The sequence below is a fragment of the Engystomops pustulosus genome, chromosome 3 (genome assembly GCF_040894005.1).
Source record: "Engystomops pustulosus chromosome 3, aEngPut4.maternal, whole genome shotgun sequence".
NCBI lineage: Eukaryota > Metazoa > Chordata > Amphibia > Anura > Leptodactylidae > Engystomops > Engystomops pustulosus.
Genome location: NC_092413.1, coordinates 129,966,266 through 129,989,564, shown reverse-complemented (window position 1 = coordinate 129,989,564; position 23,299 = coordinate 129,966,266). Strand labels below are relative to the sequence as shown.

General features: G+C 36.6%; 1 protein-coding gene and 1 long non-coding RNA gene across 6 annotated transcripts in view; one reads left to right on the top strand and one right to left on the bottom strand.

Moving 5' to 3' along the window:
- The window catches only part of COL12A1 (collagen type XII alpha 1 chain), a 124,320-nt gene that overhangs the window by 13,193 nt on the left and 87,828 nt on the right, over positions 1-23,299 (bottom strand). For all 4 annotated transcript variants that reach the window (XR_011854222.1, XM_072142113.1, XM_072142112.1 and 1 more), the window contains 14 exons: positions 22,799-22,963; positions 21,835-21,873; positions 21,608-21,746; positions 20,886-21,028; positions 20,283-20,392; positions 12,537-12,683; positions 11,874-11,951; positions 9,513-9,599; positions 8,909-8,962; positions 8,357-8,452; positions 6,832-6,885; positions 6,635-6,688; positions 2,164-2,217; positions 1,852-1,923 (listed from right to left, as the gene is read on the bottom strand). Coding sequence is in view for 3 of the 4 variants with exons in the window: in XM_072142113.1 (XP_071998214.1) it covers positions 1,852-1,923; positions 2,164-2,217; positions 6,635-6,688; positions 6,832-6,885; positions 8,357-8,452; positions 8,909-8,962; positions 9,513-9,599; positions 11,874-11,951; positions 12,537-12,683; positions 20,283-20,392; positions 20,886-21,028; positions 21,608-21,746; positions 21,835-21,873; positions 22,799-22,963 (1,292 nt within the window). In the remaining variant the exon portion in view is untranslated. The remainder of the gene's footprint in view (positions 1-1,851; positions 1,924-2,163; positions 2,218-6,634; positions 6,689-6,831; positions 6,886-8,356; positions 8,453-8,908; positions 8,963-9,512; positions 9,600-11,873; positions 11,952-12,536; positions 12,684-20,282; positions 20,393-20,885; positions 21,029-21,607; positions 21,747-21,834; positions 21,874-22,798; positions 22,964-23,299) is intronic.
- LOC140121930 (uncharacterized) overlaps positions 1-23,299 on the top strand; it is a 73,011-nt gene that overhangs the window by 11,222 nt on the left and 38,490 nt on the right. For both annotated transcript variants that reach the window (XR_011854223.1, XR_011854224.1), the window contains exon 3: positions 19,698-19,817. This is a non-coding gene — a long non-coding RNA (uncharacterized lncRNA). The remainder of the gene's footprint in view (positions 1-19,697; positions 19,818-23,299) is intronic.

Here is a 23,299-nt window from a genome sequence, read left to right as displayed (position 1 = left end):
TTTAATGTTTTAATGTTGAGCATGATATATCTTTAAAAACCAGATGCGGACGAAAATGTTGCAATTTTGACACAAATGCCCATCCTGAACAGGTGTTGCAGAAGAATTTCCAGAAGGTGTTGCAGAAGAATTTGATATATTTGATCTATCAGCTGCCTGATATATCAACATCTAAGATAAATAAAATAAGTCCAAAATCCGGAAGAAACAAGAACAAACATACAAATCTCCTGGCTAAAGATAAATGACCCCCATTAAATTAACAGTAACTTGTCTACAGTAACTACTACAGACTACATGATTTAACTGCTTGGCTCAAATAACTAAACTACACTACAAAATATTATTTCTTTCTTGTGACATCTTTTGTTTTATTATTTCAAGCATAATGATTTCTACACCATCCTACTTGGTTTCCGGACAACTTTTCAAAGTGCAGTAATGTAATAGGTCACAAAAAAGCAGCCCAAAAGTCCACAACATCGCTTTTCTGCAATTTTGTTTTCTTCATCTCAATTTTGGCATTCAGGTTCTGATAAATTCTTACCATAGTACTGGTAGATGTAGCTTTTCAAATAAAAACAACTTATTCTGAATGTAAACACAAGTAAAGGAAGGCCCGGGAAGGTGGTCAGCGAACGTTTGGGGCTCACAGCTACAGTATCATGTATTTTTATGACATAACCTATAGATATGTCATGTAATGCTTCAGAATAGCTCTTTAATCTTAATAAACCATGCTGTGCTATAAACTCTAACTTATAGGTTTTTTAAAGATACCTGCTTTTTCCTAGAAATCATGCCATGACTAATCATTGGCTGTGTTTCATGTTATATATTAGCAATAGGGAGAAGAGTTACAAAGCCTGGCATAGCTCACAATTAAATAGGGTGCTGTTTATTGAAAATAAGATATTTTAATCTCATCCAGAAAACCCCCTGAAATCACTTATTTATCATCTGTTTTACGCAGCTGTTGTGACGGCCCTCTAACAGCTACTCTTCTTGTCTACCTAGACACATGAACACTTAGCTTAGGCAAGCATGCTTGTATCTAAATTGGAAAGGGAAACAAGCTGACAATTTTATTCTATGGACAGGCATAGCAAATAGCTTTCAGCAGATATAATTATTACTGACTTACAGTTTTGGCTCAAAAGTATGCACATTTTAGACACCCCTTAGTGCTGCTTATCTCTAGGTAAGGCAAAGATTTGAAAGCTCTAAATACTGTAAACCTGCTGGATCTCTGCATTTATCCCAGTACTTGAGATCATTAGGCTCCACTGGCAAATATCTATGAATAGCTTTATTACATAAAACTGCTGGCTTTGTAAACAATAAATTTATATATCTGGTAGGCTTAATTAAACATAATCCTGTATTTGAGAGCGCTCTTTTCCTATCAGTAGATTGTGATAAGCATAATAAAAATAATATAAATCTCCACCATGTAGGACTGATTAAACTGACATGCTATTTACACTCATCAAATAAAGACACCATCAAAAAACTAAGATATCACATATTGCTTATGTTAAATGACATATAATTGAAGAATGAAGGTAGCAATGAAACCCTTTTCTATAAATGTGCTGATCTAGCTCTTACCAGTTACACAGTGTAGAAATATATATTTTGGCAGAAGATATTGGTGCTGGTTCAAATGGAAAATGATTACCTCAAATTCCAACAATCAGCTACTGCAACTGTAGAAAGTGATGTACTGCAAACTTTTAGTTCTCAACCAAAGGCTAAATAAAATGTTGATTTTCCAAGGAGTTGTTTATTTGACTGTAAGATAAACTCTGATATACGTTCTTAATCAGCAGCAAATGTTATTTTACTTACAGGTAAACCATTATCTCCTTCTTTGCCTGGTTTCCCACTGGGACCTGGTACTCCTTGTGCTCCTGGGGTTCCCTGCAAAGTAAAATAGAGCATTAGATTTAGGTTATTGCTGAAAATATTATCAGATCTTTATAAACCGAATTATCACGCTTCTTCCACATGAGCGCCCGACTCGATCATATTTCTTACACTAGCAGATGCTTTCACTCTGCAATTTAACTCAGCTGCCACAATGGCATCTGAAGCCTGTTAGCAGGAGTTAATAATACAGCATTACACATTCTAGTAAGATTACAAGATTGCATTACTAACCATTGGTCCAGGTGGACCTCTGGGTCCGGCAGGCCCATCTTTGCCAGGGAAACCCTAGAAAAGAGAATAACATTTTGATTAGATATACATAAAAATGTATGAATTTAACATAACCCGATGATCTTTTTAGGCATAGAAAAAAGTAAGAATGGGCAGCTAGAGTGAAATAAATCTGTAATCAATGGAGAAATCGAAAAAGAAAATACTGAGAGGGCCAAAACATTACATCATGCTGCACTGCAGGCCACCCTCCTGCTATGAATAAGCATTTCACAAAATTTATAATTCCACTTCACTTGCTGACAGAGAAAACTAGTAGCCCCAAAAATCTAAATCTTACTTTACATTTTTAAGTTTTTAATTTATGTGCGGTAATTTATACTTTCCAATAATAAATGGATCTACGGATCCCTTTATGTTAAAAATATAGGGGAACCTTGTTATAAAGGGAATTTTGGAGGCAGTTTCACTGAAGCTGGTGTTGTTTTAGTTTACGTAACATTTATTTAAATGTTTCAAAAGGTTTGATACATGTTTTGCATCTTTAAGACGTTGTTTAACTTTCTACACCATCCTACTTGGTTTCCGGACAACTTTTCAAAGTGCAGTAATGTAATAGGTCACAAAAAAGCAGCCCAAAAGTCCACAACATCGCTTTTCTGCAATTTTGTTTTCTTCATCTCAATTTTGGCATTCAAGTTCTGATAAATTCTTACCATAGTACTGGTAGATGTAGCTTTTCAAATAAAAACAACTTATTCTGAATGTAAACACAAGTAAAGGAAGGCCCGGGAAGGTGGTCAGCGAACGTTTGGGGCTCACAGCTACAGTATCATGTATTTTTATGACATAACCTATAGATATGTCATGTAATGCTTCAGAATAGCTCTTTAATCTTAATAAATCATGCTGTGCTGCATATTGTAGGTTTGGTCACTCTAACTTATAGGTTTTTTAAAGATACCTGCTTTTTCCTAGAAATCATGCCATGACTAATCATTGGCTGTGTTTCATGTTATATATTAGCAATAGGGAGAAGAGTTACAAAGCCTGGCATAGCTCACAATTAAATAGGGTGCTGTTTATTGAAAATAAGATATTTTAATCTCATCCAGAAAACCCCCTGAAATCACTTATTTATCATCTGTTTTACACAGCTGTTGTGACGGCCCTCTAACAGTTACTCTTCTTGTCTACCTAGACACATGAACACTTAGCTTAGGCAAGCATGCTTGTATCTAAATTGGAAAGGGAAACAAGCTGACAATTTTATTCTATGGACAGGCATAGCAAATAGCTTTCAGCAGATATAATTATTACTGACTTACAGTTTTGGCTCAAAAGTATGCACATTTTAGACACCCCTTAGTGCTGCTTATCTCTAGGTAAGGCAAAGATTTGAAAGCTCTAAATACTGTAAACCTGCTGGATCTCTGCATTTATCCCAGTACTTGAGATCATTAGGCTCCACTGGCAAATATCTATGAATAGCTTTATTACATAAAACTGCTGGCTTTGTAAACAATAAATTTATATATCTGGTAGGCTTAATTAAACATAATCCTGTATTTGAGAGCGCTCTTTTCCTATCAGTAGATTGTGATAAGCATAATAAAAATAATATAAATCTCCACCATGTAGGACTGATTAAACTGACATGCTATTTACACTCAGCAAATGGATACCAGGCAGTATAATGCTGCTTTCAACAATTTCTGACACATTATTTTGAACAGTCTTTTATCTCCACTTTCCAGATGAAATGAAACACGTCTTCTATAAATTCAAGAAGAAAGAATTTAGTGTGCTTTGTCTAAAAAAACTGAATTTTGTGTTTACCCCTCCACTGTTTTATCATTTCTGCATCCAGCTTTTCCTTTTGTGTGTATCCAAACAAATTTGCCTTGTATAATTTCCTATTCCCTCCTTAAATAAAACAATAAACGGACCATCATTCCATAGGAGTATGTATTTGGCTAGATATGCAGAAGTCTTCCAAGTTATAATGGCCTCAGTGGTGAAGAAAAGTAGTAACATCATTACAGCAGCGGTCTCCTGGCAGTGATGTCGTAACCAGCAACCTTGCGTGACTGGTGGTCAGGGGAGTCCACAGTGACTGTGACTAGTGAAGTGGTCAGAGTTATCACCTCTATGAAGCAATGTAAACAGGGATAGAAGGAGCATCAGGGGCAACACGTCCCTAGGGTCCTAGTCTATCCCCATATGGGATCTGGAGAGAGGAGCTTTCTCTCATGAGCTTGGAGCTTCCTGTGATATGATTGGAGTGTAACACATCACAGGACATCATCCTGCAAGGAGCATCCTGTAACCATTGAGACCCCACTGCACTGCACTGAAACCTGAGCCACCACAGTTGAGATGAAAGGGAGAGGGGTGTATAAAAGAGCTGAGGTGTGATCAATATAAATAGAAAGATAGAGTATGATGACCTAGAGCTACAGATGGACCAAGAGGTAGAGGTATGTCCCTGCCAAGGTCATGATTCATTATGTCATGATCTTATGTAATAACAGTAAATAAGGTTATCTGGTTTTAAATAAAAGCAGAGAAAGTATGATATCCTATATTCATGGTGCCAGTCTTATAGCCCAGCACCAATGCAGTCGCTAGGTACATATATATAGAGACATCAGGCAAAAAACTAGAGATGACATTATGGCAAATGCATGGTTGGATGAAACAAATAAAAGTGAGTCATAAAAGACGTTTAGATAAACAATATATTTTAAATATCCACTGCACCTCATTGCGCAAGATTAGATTGTCCCAATCCTTGGTGGTCTTACCCATTCAACAGCTTGAAATAAGATGGAGTGAAAGTACCCATTATGTGTTTCCGGGAAATGTTTGGTGACAAGAGCATCATTCATGGTTCAAGGGACAGTTGTGTGTCATGAGATACACAACCCCTGTCGTCAGGCATGTGACATGATCCCTGTCCTCATATTGTGCCCCTACACTTGCACCATAAGAATCCTCCAGCCTGTGTAAAGCACAGGTTTAACAACTGCCACATTTCAAAGTGTCTGGACATGGGCAGCCAAGCCATCTAGGAGCCTTCCAGACCAGTTCTAGATGGCTATCTCTTAAATTCTTACCCCAACTATATGTAAATGTGAATGTTTCAGAGATGCTCATTATGCACATTAACCCTTTAGGTTCCTGTTTTATCTGAAAAAGTGCAAGGATAATGAGAGTTGGAACGGCTCATTTTTTACACTTGCACTATTTTTCATGAATCGCCCAAAGTGTAATCATAACCCCATTCTAATTAAATGAGAATATATTTTACAAGTCATGCACTGCATGTAAAATACATCTCTTTATACACTTTTCACACAATTACCCTTTATCACTCTGCAGGAATCCCGAATCACAGATGTAAAAGAAACATATATGTTAAATATATCTGCTAACCCAAATAATTCCTCATTTTCTTTGGCAAGAACACAATCCCATATTTTCCCTCCTGCACTCTTCTTTGATGCCTGAAGAGCATAAGGCTAAAAATATAGATTTTAAGGACTTTGTGCTCTGTTTGTGTTGTAATTCTGTTATACATTTATTTTTTATTTATTAAAATGATCTAAAAAATTAAAACACGAAAAAGTAAAAAATAAAGGATTACAGAAAATGACACATTAGCTTCTGTTCAAGACTAAACCTCAAGCGACTTGCAGGTCATTGTTCAATGTGCAAGGATTAGTTCTACAAGTAATGCTGATCTGCTACTAATTAAACGATGTAAAAGGATGTCTTTACATGTTACTTGCAAATGTTTTCGAGCTGCATGTTTAGGAAATGTTTAGGGTGGTGCCCTATATTGTAGTGGGTTAGAGTTAGCCTAGGGAAGTCTGGGGACATCCTTCCGTATAGACCCACGGGGAAAGCAAGCATAGGCAAAACATATTTAAATGATCATTTAGCGGTTAATGCAGTTTTCCTGCAATAATAGGGATATGTTGTCACACTTTCTCTTCTGTTTAAAATACAAGAAGGCCATAAGAGTATTTAAGGGCATCTACCATCAGATTTACAAGTGTGCAAATCTCGCGATCATACTATCCAGCCGCTGCACTGGATTGCAAGACTGGCAGTCAGCCAGTGACGTAGTCAGAGAGCAGGAAGTCTGCACATCAGGTGGGACGAGGGGGAATATTTAGAGATGGGGAAGTGCATAATTTATTAGCTGCTACAGCTAAAAGAAGCTCCAATGACCTCGGCTAGAGCACCTCAGACTCATACACATATTTTTATGGAATTTCACCTGAAATTTGGAGTGCTGCCAAATTTCTGAAGTATATACTGGAGACTATGCTGCCAATAGTCTGACTGACTTGCACCCACTTTATTTGTGCTGCTCTGGAACTTCCCTATAGTGAAGGATAGACTATCTATGCCCTAAAGGGAAAGGGATAACACTGACTGAAAGTAGACTTTAGAAACATACCCTTGGTCCTGGTGGACCCATAGGTCCAGCTGGTCCAGTTACACCAGGAGATCCCTTGAAAAAAACAAAGAAATTAATTAATGTTGACACACTTTTTACATTTCTGTTAAAAGATCTAACGTGAATTTTGTATAATTTTAGTTATAATTCATTAAAAATTTAGCATAAACAGAAAGAAAATGTATCCATCAACTTACCATTCTTCCTGGCAAACCAGGGTCACCTTGATCACCCTTAATACCTTGACGGCCCTAAATGAATGTGAAATAAAGATAATCATTGCAAAATACAGTATTTGTCGCCTTGTAGTTTGACTGAATTTAATTACTGGACTCTAAATATTTAATTAAAGCACTTTAAGGAACTTTAGAAGTGTCATGACTAGAGATGAGCGAGTATACTCGTCCGAGCTTGATGCTCGTTCGTGTATTAAGGTACTCGAAACGGCTCGTTGCTCGGACGAGTATTTCCCCTGCTCGAGATCGAGCATTTAATTAAAAAAACACAGTGAAGAACAATGAAGAATAGAATAAAAACAGTGAACACAGTGAACACAGGATCATTTAAGTGAAAAACACAGTGAAAAACACAGTGAAGAATAGATTACAGATGTTCGGCACATCTGCTTACTTGTCGGAAGATACGTGCGGAACAAAATAGTATGTGAAGAACAATATATATGTGTGAAGAACACATTAAAGAACACAGGGAGCAGGACAGAGACAACGGGGAGCAGCACGGAGACACCGGGGAGCAGCACAGAGACACCGGGGAGCAGCACGGAGACATGGGGCAGCGGCAGCACGGAGACTTGGGGCAGCGGCAGCACGGAGACATGGGGCAGCGGCAGCACAGAGACATGGGGCAGCGGCAGCACGGAGACATGGGGCAGCGGCAGCACGGAGACATCGGGCAGCGGCACGGAGCGGCACGGAGACATCGGGGAGTGGCACGGAGACATCGGGGCGCGGAGACATCGGGGAGCGGCACGGAGACATCGGGGAGCGGCACGGAGACATTGGGGCACGGAGACATCGGGGAGCGGCATGGAGACATCGGGCAGCTGCACGGAGACATCGGGGCACGGAGACATCGGGGATCGGCACAGAGACATTGGGGCACGGAGACATTGGGGAGCGGCACAGAGACATCGGGCAGCGGCACGGAGACATCGGGCAGCGGCACGGAGCGGCACGGAGACATCGGGGAGCGGCACGGAGACATCGGGGCACGGAGACATCGGGCAGCAGCACGGAGACATCGGGGAGACTTCAGTGGAAGAAGAGCAGCGGATCCCGGGACAGCGTTTCCCCCGACAAGTAAGCAGATGTGCCGAACATCTGCAATCTATTCTTCACTGTGTTTTTCACTTAAATGATCCTGTGTTCACTGTTTTAATTCTATTCTTCACTGTTCTTCACATCTGCTAACTTGTCGGGAGATAATATACGCGCGGAACAGTGAAGAATAGATTGCAGATGTTTGCATACATCTGCTAACTTATCAGAAGACATTCTTTTTCAATTAATTAACACATTTTATTCCCGAACCATGGTCCCTTTGAAAAATGCTCGAGTCTCCCATTGACTTCAATGGGGCTCGTTATTCGAGACGAGCACTCGAGCATCTGGAAAAGTTCGTCTCGAATAACGAGCACTCGAGCATTTTAGTGCTCGCTCATCTCTAGTCATGACATTTTGAACACATTCTTTTCAAACTCACAGGTTCTCCAGGAATAGAAATCCCAGGAGGTCCTTGTGGGCCAGGAGGCCCTTGTGGACCAGGTAGGCCAGGTTCACCGCGTTGCCCAGGGGGACCCTGTAATCAAGGAAAAAAGAGAAATATGTTAAGAGACATAATGTAATATCAGTGTTAAAGCTCTTCACTTTTCTTTCATTCATTCCAATCTTTATGAGTGGACACAATTTTATGACACAATTTTGTGTCAGTTTCTGGAAATAATTTTTTTCTTTAATCAAAAGCTTTAGGATTTAGATTTATTGAAACTCCAAACATTAAATTTATTGAAATACTTGAAAGCAAGTTTATTTATCATAGCTCATTCACACAATTCTAGTCCAGTTAAATTAAGAGGTTCCTTTTATCTGTTACATTCAGTAAATATACCCTCAAAAAGGTGTCTCAAAGTTCCACACATATCAAACTAAATATCCTAGAATGTGTTGGATTCTGAGTGTTTGTAAAGTTTAAGCCCTGTTATCAAAGGCTACATTAATTTTCCATATAGTTATATCATAATAACTTTATACTTACTGAAGGTCCATCTACACCCCGATCACCTCTGGGACCTTTGCTACCAGGCATGCCCTAAAAATGAGAGTATGTTTGTAATTAGATTACATGAGGCACAAATCTTTGACTCCTAATAAATAACCTTGAGCACTTAGGAATTTTAAAATGTAATTTTCCCTCTACTTTATCATATTTAGCAAAAAGCCATCAGAAATTCATTATATTTGCCAATCTTAGTCAACAGGCCCAATAGTAGAGAATCCATATGTAGAAAAAGACATTTAAATAGATACAAAGAAGTAAAGTGCGATCTGACCGGAGCTCAAAAATGTCTCTTCAATTTTCCCTCTGTTTTAATATGCATATAGATCCAGGTATATAAGGGTGGTGCCCTATATTGTAGTGGGTTAGAGTTAGCCTAGGGAAATCTGGGGACATCCTTCCGTATAGACCCACGGGGAAAGCAAGCATAGGCCTGGCCAAGGATTTTTGAAGGGAGTACGGTCTCCAGGGCAGTGTGCCACAGTGTGCCACATAACTTGGAGAAACACCCAAAGATCTGTAACTTCTATATTGAGGATGACAAAATAATTTGAAAATAAGTCATGGAACAATCCATTCTTACAGATGGGCCAGCTGGTCCTGGAGCTCCAATACTGTCTTGTGCACAAGTACAGGCATGTGGTAGTGCTGGACACTTAGCTTCATCTCTCTGAAACAGATTAAATGATATCATGATATAAAACTCTAAATAAAGTAAACACACCATATTGTTAAAGTAAGAACATTGAAAAATAAACATGCATTGATAGGACACAGTATGTAAATCAAATGTGTACGTTAAGAACCAAGTCCTTTCAATCAGTTCTAAGAGAAAACAACCCCTAACAACCCCTTTTTCATTAATGTGATAAAATGCCTTTGCATGAATTAGGGAAATGCATCTACAGGGGTGTCGGTAAAATGTTCTGCAGTACTGACAGGAGTTTATGTTGAAGCTTGTGCATACTGACGCCATCATGTGTGAAACCCATCAAGCCACAAGTGAGCTTATGATATTGAGTGAAATGTATACACTACCTTGGCTGACACAATATCCTACTATGTTTATAGTTGGCTGATAGTGGGCTAATGTATGACGTAAGAGATGCCACAGATGGTTTAAAGAATGACTTTTCTAAAGCATATTATTTTCCTGTTTGCAAACTGCCAAAAACGTATTTGCTTTTGCAGTTCTACTTTGTATATCTTTGCAGATTGCTGAAGTCATCTGATATCCGAAAAGCCTTTGTGTTTGTGCAAGGTTCTTAAATTAATGACATTCAGATTGGCTACTAGTTTATATATTTTCTTGCACTAAGTATGGGCATCATTGTGTAATCAGCCCCATAATGAAAACAGCACCAAATGATTTATTGGCTACTTTAATACCTTTACCAGAAAGCATTGATGTTTTGGCAGTTTAATCTTGTTTTTTGACTTCCACTATGTTATACTCAAGCCTTGCAAAACCCTTTGGGAGATTTATGAGGGCATTACGCAATCCCTAAGAGTCATATCTGCTGAAATGACTACCACAGAATAATTTTTTTAAACTATATTAAATCTATTGTCAGAAAGAGGCTAAGGCTGTACAAAAAAGGTTGTCAGGCAATGTCCCTACATGGCAGATATCTGGTAAACTATACAGCAGACACCTGTGGCTAACTGCTGAGATTGATGCTGGTAAAAGTTGTGTCAATTAACTTGTTAGTTGTCATCAGCAAAGCTGATCACTTTAAACATCACTTTAAACAGCAGCATCACAAGGACATGGCAATATTGCTGGCTATTGGCACAACATCATCTGGGGTTGCTGATTGGTTACTTTTACACTGTGCACCTCTGGGAAGCGCCTATGGCTGCCAATTAACACTTTTTATCAAAGCCTGCCAGAGGCAAGATGTAATATTCACACTATATTGCTGTATATTCACAATATATTACAGTACGTTTTTTTTTCCAGTACATTGCATGAGCGATGGAACCTAAAAAATTTAAAAAATATTTTTAAAAAATGAATAAAAGTAGAAATTCAAATCATACCCCACTTTTTCTAGGACAAATAGAAAACTAGAGAAATGAAATCATAAACAAGATAGAGACTTTTGGGACACTGCATAACCTAACTTTTAAAATAGTTGCCACTTTTTCTCTATTTTAAAACACAAAGTTGTGAATAAAAAGTGATCAAAAAGTCACAGTCTTGAAAATGGTAACTATGAAAATATCATCTTGTTTCACAGCTTCATATGCTGAAGTATGAAAAAGTTTTTAGCTTCATAATTGGGAAAAATTAAAATCTATATAAATTTGGTTTCCCCATGACCGCAATGACCTAAAGAATAAAGGGGAGGTTTCATACGGAGCACACAGAGAAAGCAATAAAAACAATATCCAACAAAAAATAGTGCAATTTCATCCCATTTGGAATTTTTTTCCCGCTTCCCAATACACTGCATGGAATATTTAAGAAATGAAAATGGACTAAGGGATTAAATCATGTGCATAGAAGCCAGCCTACACATCTCATAAAAAAAAGCTATGAACAGCATAAAGATGTGTTTCTTCTTAAATGATGAACACATCAGTATGGGCACAGTTGGGAAAAGGAGAATACTGTATTTCAATGTAATCTAGGTAAAAATATTTCATTGGTTGGCTTATTTGGTCCTGTTTGTGCCTTTTTATTTATATATAAATAAAAGGAAATGAAATTATGATGTCTATAATTTATTTGACACATTTGATCAATAGATAAAAAACAGATGGGGCATAACTATAGGGGTTGCAAACTTAGAAGGGAACCTAAAACTCCACCTGCTTTTTAACAGAACCTTGCTATAGGCCGTGACCTTTAAAGTAACTTCCTATTTTATGCACAACGTATACTTTGCTACTGTGGCCATAGGATATCCACAAGTTAAAATATTTATATAAGACTTACCATTGCAGGAATATCACAGCATCTATCCCGACTTGCCCAGGTTACAGTACACACAATGTCAAACATCTGGAGAAGGAACTGGGAACAAGGCAAAAGCTTGTTTACTTGTCATGTCATTTGCGTATTTCTTTATCAGACATTTCAAGACATTTGCTTAGCATTCACATCTGAATAGATGACAAATGAACATCTGCAGTGAATTACAAAGTGTGATGTCATCTTGTAAGTAAAGTTAAGTTCTACTTGTTTGGCAAGTTTCTCCATTGTAAAATTCATTGTTCTGGCTATACTTGATGTGGCACATAAAACTTAAATTATTACACATTGGAAGTTTGCCAAGCACTGCCCTGGCTCTTACATTTTATATAATATTACATGTGAGTGAGCTTATACCCACATAACTGCAGAGGATATATGTGTGCTGTGAAAATGCAGAGGCTTCAGTAACATAAAGCTTAAAAAATAAAATTTTTGCATCAAATCCTGATGAATTGTCTAAAAATGGTGAAAGTCCATGTTATTGTATTGATTACATTAATATCTAATGCTCATGACTCATGGATTGAAAACACTTTAAAATAAGGTTGTAATAGAACATATATATAACTAAATTATATATACTCTTAAGGAAGATCTAATGTATTCTCTTAAAGAGAGACTTACTGGGGCTGATTTTTTGTCACCCTTGAGCTTTCCAAGTACTTCAAATCCATCTGTAGAAATGACACCAGCTTCCTTAATCGGTTTCTCTGCCACTTCATTACAGTCAATATAGATTCTCACATACGTAGGAGACACCACAATGTTGACCTAAATATAATAATATTGTTGATCAGATATTGTTTTCTTTGAAAAGGTTTCATAAAAATACATATTTAACACTCATTTCTTATCACTTTTGTATGATAGCTAATACACTATGGGGGATATTTATCTTTTTTCCTTTTTTTTCTCAGCAGTTGTGAATATGCATACTTTTCAGTGACTTTTCTATATTTGCACCACAATTTTCGGTGCCCAGCTTTTGGATGGATTCACTTTATGCAGCTGTTTAGACTAAAGTTAGTTGTATTGGCCAACTGCCAATGAAAAAGTTGCAGAAAAAGTGTGCATAAGCTTGTCTGGTCTCATGTGGTGAATTTGGTCAGGAAGAAGCAGGACAACCAACTTTGCGACTTTTTTGTCGAAAAATGTGCACCTTTTTTTTTTAAAGTTGCATCTTGCACATGTGTTACCCTAACAGTGGAAATTAAAACAAGGAAAATCCAACTAAGACAAATTAGACTAAGAAACAAGACAAATAAGGAACTAGAAGGGCATGAAAACAAGAAAGACAAAAGATATGTCTCGTCCAAAATTTTACCCAATAAGAAGTTTGCTGTATCTTCTGTGTTTAGCTAAATTAGGACACAATCAGAAGACAATCACACAGAGGGGCGAATTGAATTACCCAAACATTAGTTAACTCATCTTTCCAAAGTTTCATTTGCTATGCTTAACCTACAAAATGAGGTTGGTTTCCACCATGGAAATTGGTGGCAGACAAACTCTTTGCCAGGAAAGCAGATTTTTTATTTCTTCATTACATGATTCAATCCTGAATTTTTTTTCAAAGATATAGGCATGTCATAAAATTGTCAGTAACAAATCCGTTAATGACTATTCTTTTTAAATATACCAATTAATGATTTTACTTAATTTGTTACTTTTTCGCCACCTTCTAATATATACGGATATGTATCTAATTACACGGGATACACTCAATTTCATGACATAATAAACCACAGTATTAAAATGTAATTAACAGTCTCTTTGCCAAAAGGATGGGTTTTCAAACTCTGTACAAACCGTAATTATTTCCAGCAAACTAAGCAATTCCCTGTAGAGTAGAGCAAATTAGATTTATACCATCTGACATCTTTCTGTCTCACTAATGGAGCCTGTAGTGGTGGCAAATCCATTAGCAGATTTGCAGGTCGCAAATAAGGGGCCTTGAAGCACCATGAAAATACCTAATGGAAGACTATATGGCCTTGAGCTAGTACACAACCTTTACACATGTTTGTGTGCACGATGCTTTAGTGTACAAACTGGGTCCTGTATAGTGAAACTATCTAACCAAACTTAATACAGTAAATCCCCTATTACACTAACACCTCTAACTTAAATGTTGTACGCACTATGCCAATAAAATGTCATTAGTGTTGAACAATGCCAGGACCAAAATGCCAGGACCAAACTCTTACATCTGCTTTTTGGTCCTAATGTTTTTACACTATTAGCGCTTCCCCCTTTCTGCCACTATATATTATATGGAATGTGTGTCTGAGGGTTTTTTTTTAGTGTCTGAATCAATTGAGAGTCTAATCTAGGGTTGGGATAAGCCCTAGAGCCTATAATGGAATCTGTAAAGGTTTTCCAAAAATTGGGACGAATATAGGGCATAATTAAATAGCAGAAATGCAGAACTGCCACAGTAGCCTTCCTATTTTTGGTAGGTATGGTGAAGGACCACAAAATGTAAGTCCTGCTGGTTATATGTTTTATGCAAGTTCATGGTAGACTTTTGCACAATACCAGGAAAGAGGTATTATTTTTAAGCCTTAATTTAGATGATTCTTTGGTTTAATTTTACACTTTTAATATTTTGGGAAGTAGCGCATTTGATATAGAAATATGACACAGAATCATAATTTTGTTACCTTATTTTCAAACTCAATTTTTCCAATGGAATTCAATAAATTCAGCTTAAAGGACATCTACTGCCAGGATCAAGGGTAGTAAACCAAGCACACTTACATGCTGGTGTATGTCCCCCACTGGCAGGATCTGCACTTCTTTAAGCCTCCTATGTCCTTGTTTTTAAGAAAAGAAGGCTTTAAAAATTATGCAAATAAGAGTCAGGAGCTCCAGGCTCCGATAATGTCTAAGGTGCCTGGAGCCCCTCAGACTTGTTTGCATAATTTTAAAAGCCTTTTTTGTAAAAACCAGAGAACAAAAAGCTAAAAGAAGAGCAGATCCTGCTAGAGAGGGCATACACCAGCATGTAAGTGTGCTTTGTTTACTATCCTTGATCCTCGTGATAGAGTTCCATGTACCTTAGCTTACATTGTATAGTTTTCTTTACAAATGTATTTACATAAAATTGAATTAATTACTGATTGGACTATTTAATAGAGCCTATTTTTCATAGTTTATTAGGATTATCAGTTAATTTTCTTTCTCAAAGCACACAGTGAGATCTTCAAATGCCTTTTTTGATAAAAATATTCTGTTGGCTGTGACACAAAGCCAAAATCAAATTCCATTCCCAGTTTCCAAGGCTATTTTGAAATACTTGGCTTCAAGTTCAAATAAAAAAATATATTTCCTTACATGTACTTTGTTTAAAGTCATTCTAGTAATTTCCTGTTATGTGTATGGTATGTAAAATGTAGTAAAGATGTATACAGTAAGGCTGCATAGGTATACATGTACAACTTTTTAAATGTTCAACAGAGAATGTCTGCAAAGGTAACTTAACCATATCTATAACCTAAGTTTTAATATAAGAACAGAAAAAACTGTATGTGATACAAAATAGACTTCTGCAGATAACCACACTACCACAAAGTCACTGGGCTCTGATAAATGTAACATTTCTGTCTGAGAGCACATATTGTTTCCTTCCAAAAAAACCACAGACAAATCTTCCAGGAGACTGACTTTTCGTTTATTTAGGATTTTGTCACTCACTTCTTATAATTCAGGATCACGGATTATTGAAGGGTTTTTCGGTTGCCATGAAAACAGCCATCAACATATAAACACAAAAGCATTTAAAGACTTCTCGAATGTTGGCTCCTTCTTCTCAAAGTCCAGCCAACCCCATTTATATTAAACAAATAAACCCATGTGGTTAAACCCATTCTTTAAATCACAATCATGACATCACTACAAACTAACTGTACCTCCCCTTTCCCCTTCAAACCAACCACAACATTTTTTTAAAAAATAGCCGATGCAGCTCAATGTGTAGTAAGGATTTGCTCTCCTTGTTTGTTTCCAGTTCTCCAGTTTCTCTTAGAATAATTGACTTCCTACCAATCCTGTACAACACAGCAGAATGATTTGGCAAAATGCTGACCAATGCCATGACTTGAACAATGCCAATGCTTCTGGTCTATGGTAACTTAGTGAAAAATATATTTTATAGAGTTTTTAAAACTATGGATCAGTTTACGGTAGAGGAAATAAAAAATATTTTTATAGCATGGTATGTAAAAATTAACGACAGCTTGGGAAGAATGTGCCCCTAATGCATGTTGACACCACCAGACTGTACAGTATCACTTATATATTCCAAAGACTGCTGGCTCCTACCACTGTCTTTTCCCATTATGTGCATAAACCAATTACCACATGAAAACAGAGAACACTATACCACAAAAAGGAGGAAAAGGAAAATGTGATTGTCTCAATCAACTGCTTGACTACAGAAGGTAAATTTAAGTGAGATCCATGGTTTCCTGAGAACATACGTTTGTTTGCTCTTCAAAGAGACTCACATTTCAGTCTCATTTACATAGCCAAACATTTCCCAGCATCTTAAGTTCAGCAGCTAAAAAGTGGCAAGCTATGACATTCATTGGTCTATGCCAGACCAAGTTTAGGCTCATTATCTTTCTATGGAAGACTGGCAAACAATATAAAAACAATTAGAGGGATAGCTTATATATCCTGATGTCATCATTTTTCATTTACAAAACCAACAAACCAAGCTGTACTGTACAAAAGTAAAGCCAAACAGAAGCCTTTGGCCATTATCCTATGTACACTGCGTAGTGGCCATTTCTGGCTACTGAAGCTTAATTATGTTCAAGTACTTCTGGTGAGCAAAAACGTTTTGTACTGTGCTCCATGTGGTGATTACAACTTCTGAAACCACCCAATAAGGAAGGGTGCTCAGTTACAGATCTAAAATGGAAGGCCTATTTTGAGTATAGGCCACGAATAAGGTAAATAGGGTTATGGTTTCTAAACTTTTAAAATTACATCTGAAAATTATGATAAAAAGTGACAAACTACTGCAGACAACTAATGTTGTCTGTCTTTGCACTGGTGGAGCCTGTTACATCTCCCTCAATGTGTCTAAATTATTTACAAATATATGAAATAACATTGGAGTCCTGTCTAAGAATACATCAGGAGGTATTATGTTCTCATAAGCGAAAAAAATGCCAAAAGACTGGTATGAAAATGATATTGATTGTAGTGTGACTATGTGTAAGGGCAATAATAAGTGTGGGCTCTACTGGAGACATAGGGGGTCATTTATCTTAGGCTTTTCTCTTTTTTATTGTTTATTTGCAACATTTGCAGCTTTTATACTCCACGCAAAGTTAGATGAGCAAGAATTATCAGCTCTGTGCCTGATATATCTTTAAAATCCAGAAGAGGATGTATAAAAATGGTGCAATTTTTGGCGAAAATTGTGGTTAAAAAGTTGCAAATAAACCCCAGTCCTGTCCATGCAATTGGAAAAACTTTAGAAGGGAATGCAGAAGAGTTTTTTATTAAAAAGCCCAAAATCCTGAATAATTAAAACAGACAGGCACAAATGTCCTGACTAAAGATAAATGATGTAAATGATAGATTGATGTAATTCTAATCTCTGTACAGCACTGGAAATATGGAAGGTAATGGAAACGAAAAAAAAAAATTGTGCATACAGAAGATATACTGTCTAAAATACTTGAAAATCAAACTTTATAGCTGTGTCTTATTTTGCTCTTTATATGAAAGATGGATAGATGGTAGATATATGTGAAACAATGGAAAAAGTTGCTCACAAAATTTTTGCGATATCATTTTCACCAGAGGATCCTTCTGGGCCATAACAGACAAAAAATACAACCTGACTTTTCACTGACTGACATGAAATAAAATGGTCATAAAAGTGAGGAGAATATATTTTATTCCATAATCATTTCCCGGACTTTTAAGACATCTTTAGGCCACTGTGATTTATGGGCTGGAGGAAAGACTCACTATTAAAATGTAAGGTGTCCTGCATATTTTACAGAGTGCACATTCTGTACTGGCGTATAATACAAATCACTTCATTCCAAATCTATCTGCAGATCTGTTGATCTTGTCTGACTTATATGTGTCTGACACTATGCATTGTAACTAGAGCAACTTATTTGTCTTTTCTAACCCCAAAACGTAGAAAACCAAAGTTACTTACAGCTAGGGAGATCAACAATTGCATCTCCAAAGAAATCCATTGCATTTGTAACATAGTAAATAGAGAATTTATAAATTGGACAGCAGAGTTATTGAGCAGCTTTGACTCAATAAATTTGCAGACAGATTGTACATCACAAAAGATTAAGACCTTTGTGAAATTTACAGCCAAGCTACTGCAAGTCAAAGATGAAGTACAGACCACCGCAGATGTATCACTCCTGCAGCTGTTATACTACTGGCTGGTTATTTTCATTGAGCCCCTGCAGACTCATTAAAAGTGTGAATAATCACAAAAATATCTAAATATGTAAAACTATCGCTGTTAAGCTCCAAAGAGTGTACTGTCTATATTTGTCCATACTCTTGTCCAACATCCCTCAAGACTGTGAAGCTGAATCAAGAAGAAGCTAAAATGTCTTAATCTTTCATATATAAGGGAATATTTAACAATATAGACTCGGATTCCTGTCTCCAGCCATTCACAAGATATTGAAGAGGAAGAGGATGCATTGGTGATGCTTCATCAATATGCACACCACCTCTCTATGGGCATGGGAGATTCAGCAATACCCAATGCTAACTGGACAGCACATAAAAACAACTCACTGGTCATCATCAAGAGAATATGATTAATCAGAAATACAAGAAGAACTGTGGTTTCTTTACCAGAGCTATAACTGACATTTGTTAAACACTATGGTCCAATAGGCTAAACTAAAAAGAGGTTTCTTAGTTTTCTCTCGGATTCAAAGTGACATTTTGTATTGAAGCTTCTCTTCAATTCTTCATGAAGATTGTTTCCTGAAGAATTGATGTGCAAACTGCTCATCAATTTGGACATTATAACAATGAGAAAAATGTTTCATTATATAAAAAGTTCAGTGGCAAGAATATATATAGTCTTTATCTAAATACATTATTAAGATTCTGCCTTTCTTGAGTCTTAAATGACAGTGTTACATGTGCAGTATTGGATGTACTAGACATTTAATTTGGCTCTCGTATTAAGCTTTTACATTTGGAATTACACATCTTTTATGTTCCAGCAATCATTGCCATCGACTTTGTTTTTCCAATGTTTCAAATATTGGACATGATATTAATTCTTGTTTCATAAGATCATGTTTCATACAGGAATGGTTACTGTGCACAGTCTGCCATCATTGATCAGCTACTGGATATTAGGGTCATAAAGCTCTGTTACAAACCCCAAGGATGATCATATTGAGCTTTGGCTTCTGTACAAAGCTGGATGTAACCTCCTCCCACTCTTTCTCATGTGGGATTCCCAAAGCCTATGAACTCATATAATACTTTACAGAGTGAAGTAAATACCAGTAGCTATATTTCATTTCTTCCCTATGTTCTAACATGGAATCGAGTGTTAATCATTTCATGAAAACCCAGAAATTTAGACCCCCCTAAGGGACTAGATATTATATTAGCTAGATTTCCTGCTGGTGACTTCTGGAGAAGGGAAATCAGTTACACCATGAAAAATTATGTTAAGTTCATTACTTAAAAAGAACTATTCATGTGACAGGCCATCAATGGGTTCTGAAAGCATTTACAGTCCTTTTACTGTTTTTACAGGTTCAGCACTTGAATGGTGCAAGATGGGGAGACACAGCAGTCAAAGCTACCAAGGTGGTCTAGCTGAAGTCATGTCAATCAACAGATGAACAATTAGTTAAGGCTTTCAATGTTTGATCAGTGAGTGTCTATCTTCTTTAAGTCCTGAAGAACTCTTATGTTTTCTATTCTATTGCAGTTTACTTTCTGCAGGCAGCATATACACTTTCCTGGCAGATGTCCCTAGCATTTTGGTGTTTGTGATAGGGATCAGATTGCTGCAAAGTCTAGAACACAGTTGTAGTGAAGCTGTGTTGAACAAACTGTAGATCAACAAAAGGTTCTATAATGATCTTTGTTCACTACAGTAAAATTATTATGGCTTAAATATAACCATCATATAAATATTTACAGAGTGGTTTACAAAGATCATTTGTGGATATAGGACACAACACTGAAAAGTTCTGTCTTTGAAGATGCACATTGATTTTATACTACAGAAACTAGATATGTATAACAGAGTATAGCAGAGTATGACCTTTTTTCCTTTTCATACTTATGCATTTTAGGTGACAGTAAGTATTAGAAAATATGAAAATAATTTACCTTATGAAAGCTCCCATAAAAGAGTTTTTTGATTTCATCGCCATCAAATGTTACTGTCTGAGTATCTCCTGTGGCTCCTTTGTTGAAGAATGAGAGTGTTTTTTTGGATCCTACACATTAAGTTAAAACAGAAAGTGACTAATTGTGCATATTTTTGGCAATACGTTATATACACAATACTTTAGATATGAGAATTCATATCAATACTCAATTATATAGTGCACACAAACAGATCCCAAAGTAACTGGTGCATATGCAGTGAGCCATTCCTGAAGGAATTATGACTATTTTACCCTTATTCCACCTACACTCCCTAGTTCATTGCACTAGCAACAGCCGCCTCCAGTTCCTGGCTCAGGTAGTAGTGATTTTTGACAGACTCTAAAGGAGATATGATCATATCCTAAGTCAGAACACTGGCTATAATATAATGTGCACCAACATTTTAGTGCAATTATAGGTGGAATTCTAAAGCTTTTGTAACTATAAATCACTGCCATTTTCTCAGATGTTAAAATGGATAGCACTATTGATGTTATACTATTCACATCACTGCTATGTAATATTGCAAGCTGCAAGTAAGAAAAAAAGAAAGATACTTACCATCCAGAGTCACTCCTGTCATTGGCTTATAGCCTTTGTCTGTAACCTGCCAAATTGAAAATGGCTCATTGGGAGTTTCAGGGAGCACACGGAACAATAGTATAATAGTATAGGATGGTGGTAATCCATCAGGATGGAGGTCTCTGTGATAAAAATACATAAATGCATGAATTACAAGAGCCTGATTTTATTGTTCATGTAAACAAAGCTTTAGAGTAGGTCCAATATACTCAGTCAAATGGACCATAACACATCGATAGCAATATATCCTACATTTTTAAAAAAATATCCATTGAAATCAATATATAGTATAACAATGTATTCAGATACACTGTTGTTACCATACTAATGTACACATGGAAGCACACTAATTCAATTTCATGATTCTAGTATTGTAGGTGGCAGGGCCTTTGTTGCATGCAATTACCTTAACATTTTTCTGCAACCTAATTACTATCAGCAATAACACTAGTTAGCTTACTCGGCCAGGTGGCTATCTTGTTGAATTTCTATTGTGCTATATTTAATAAGGACAAGTATAAGGTAGGAATTTAGGTGGTTAACCAGAAGGTTGTGTATGGGAACTATGCTGTAAGACACTAGTTATTGTGATTATTTTATATTTGTATTGTGTTACTGTGATCCAACATCCCTTTTTCTCTGTAAAGATCTACTTTAGGCCTACTGAAATAATGTTGAGAAAAAGACTGTAGTTTGCTTACGAGGTAGGTATTGAGAGGAAGGCATCTTTCTGGAGATTGTATGCAGGGAAGCTGTTGAATGAACCAGGTTGCATGGAAACACCTTGTACAGATGCGAAAGTCTTTTCTGTAAGGTTATATGCCTCAAGCATCCTGAAACCTGGGGAAAACAGAAATGTAAAAATGCACACTATCATAAGGAAAATTCCAATGTGCAAGACCCAAATCTAAAAAAATGTATCTCTTACCGGGGGATGTATAGCCTTCAAGGTATATAAGTGGGCAAGCTGGAAAAAAGCAATAATAAAATGATTTTATCTATATTTATAACTTCAGAACTTTATGACTTTACCATTTTCAAAATTCTAGATTGTAGCATATCATATTAAATCTCTCTTTCTCTACTAAAACATGGTATGCATTACGTGATGTATTTCTTGGCACCATATTTACTGGTCACACTCTTGTGTAAATAAGGCTCAAATATTTGTAAATGGAAGCAAAGCTCACAAAAGAACACAACATGTTCTTGTCATAGACGTTAATTTCCTGATGTGTCATATATTATGAACTTGGACTTATGGTCTGATAAAAGTTTTTTTGGCATGTTTGACATTCCTAGAAATAAGAGAAGTTCAGCTTTCTATTGGGAACCTTTTTCTTAGAATTTTCTTTGGCAGGTACTTAGACAAAAGGTCAATGTGACCCTATTTATTGAATTATTGAGCCAATAGTTGTTGATGGCTTCTCTTTGATTTCTTAATCCTTGGATTAATTTAGTATAATTGCAATATTATTTGCCATTCTATACAAATAAACATTCAAACTGGCAGCAAAAAGGTATTGCTTTGTTTATTTTGGAAGCAGTCGATACAATTGCAGTTATTTACACTAAGATAAATCAGTTTGAGGGGAGATTTATCAAGGCTTGCACTTAAATGACCAGGAATTACGACCACTTCCTCCCTGAAGCCACATCCGTGCCAAGTGGGTGTGGAGAGGCATTGTGCCAGACTGTGGACTAGCTATAGTTTGTGCCCTTCTATCAAGGTTATATCGGTATTCTACAATAGGCAGGTCCTGGCGTAGCATTGCCTCATTGCATGGCCATCCACCAGAGGGGCCAGCATTTGATAAATTCCCCCTCTGTTTTCTAGATCTATTATAAACCTTCTGATATAAAGATATATATAAACTTTATATGACACTTACTTGAAGTTGCAGTTTCACACACAAAGGTGATCAAATTATCCTCAATCTTCTCAAAAGCATCAAAATCATCCACAATGAAGACATGGCGTTCACTTGGTTTACTTCCTATATTTGTAAGTTCAGTATAATCCACATCAGCCACTCCTATAACAAATACACTAAAACCTGAAAACAATAAAAGATAGTGGCTTTAAGATGGCTGCCGTGTCATTTACATACATACTTAATTTTTGCTTAATCTTTCCACTATCTTACACTTTATTTCTATTGGTTTAGTGGCCTATATAACAATACATATTACAGCGAATGAGAAGATCTTTCATCAGAGTGTATTTTGGATGAATTAATTAAAATGAAACTTTAAAAATGTGTTCATCAATTTTCTATCATCAGTGCTCCCACTCTATAAAATACTTCTTAACATATTCAAGCATTTTCTCTTTAGTAAAAGGTTCCACAGCAATTTCTTAATATATTAAGCATATCTACATGTATTGTAAA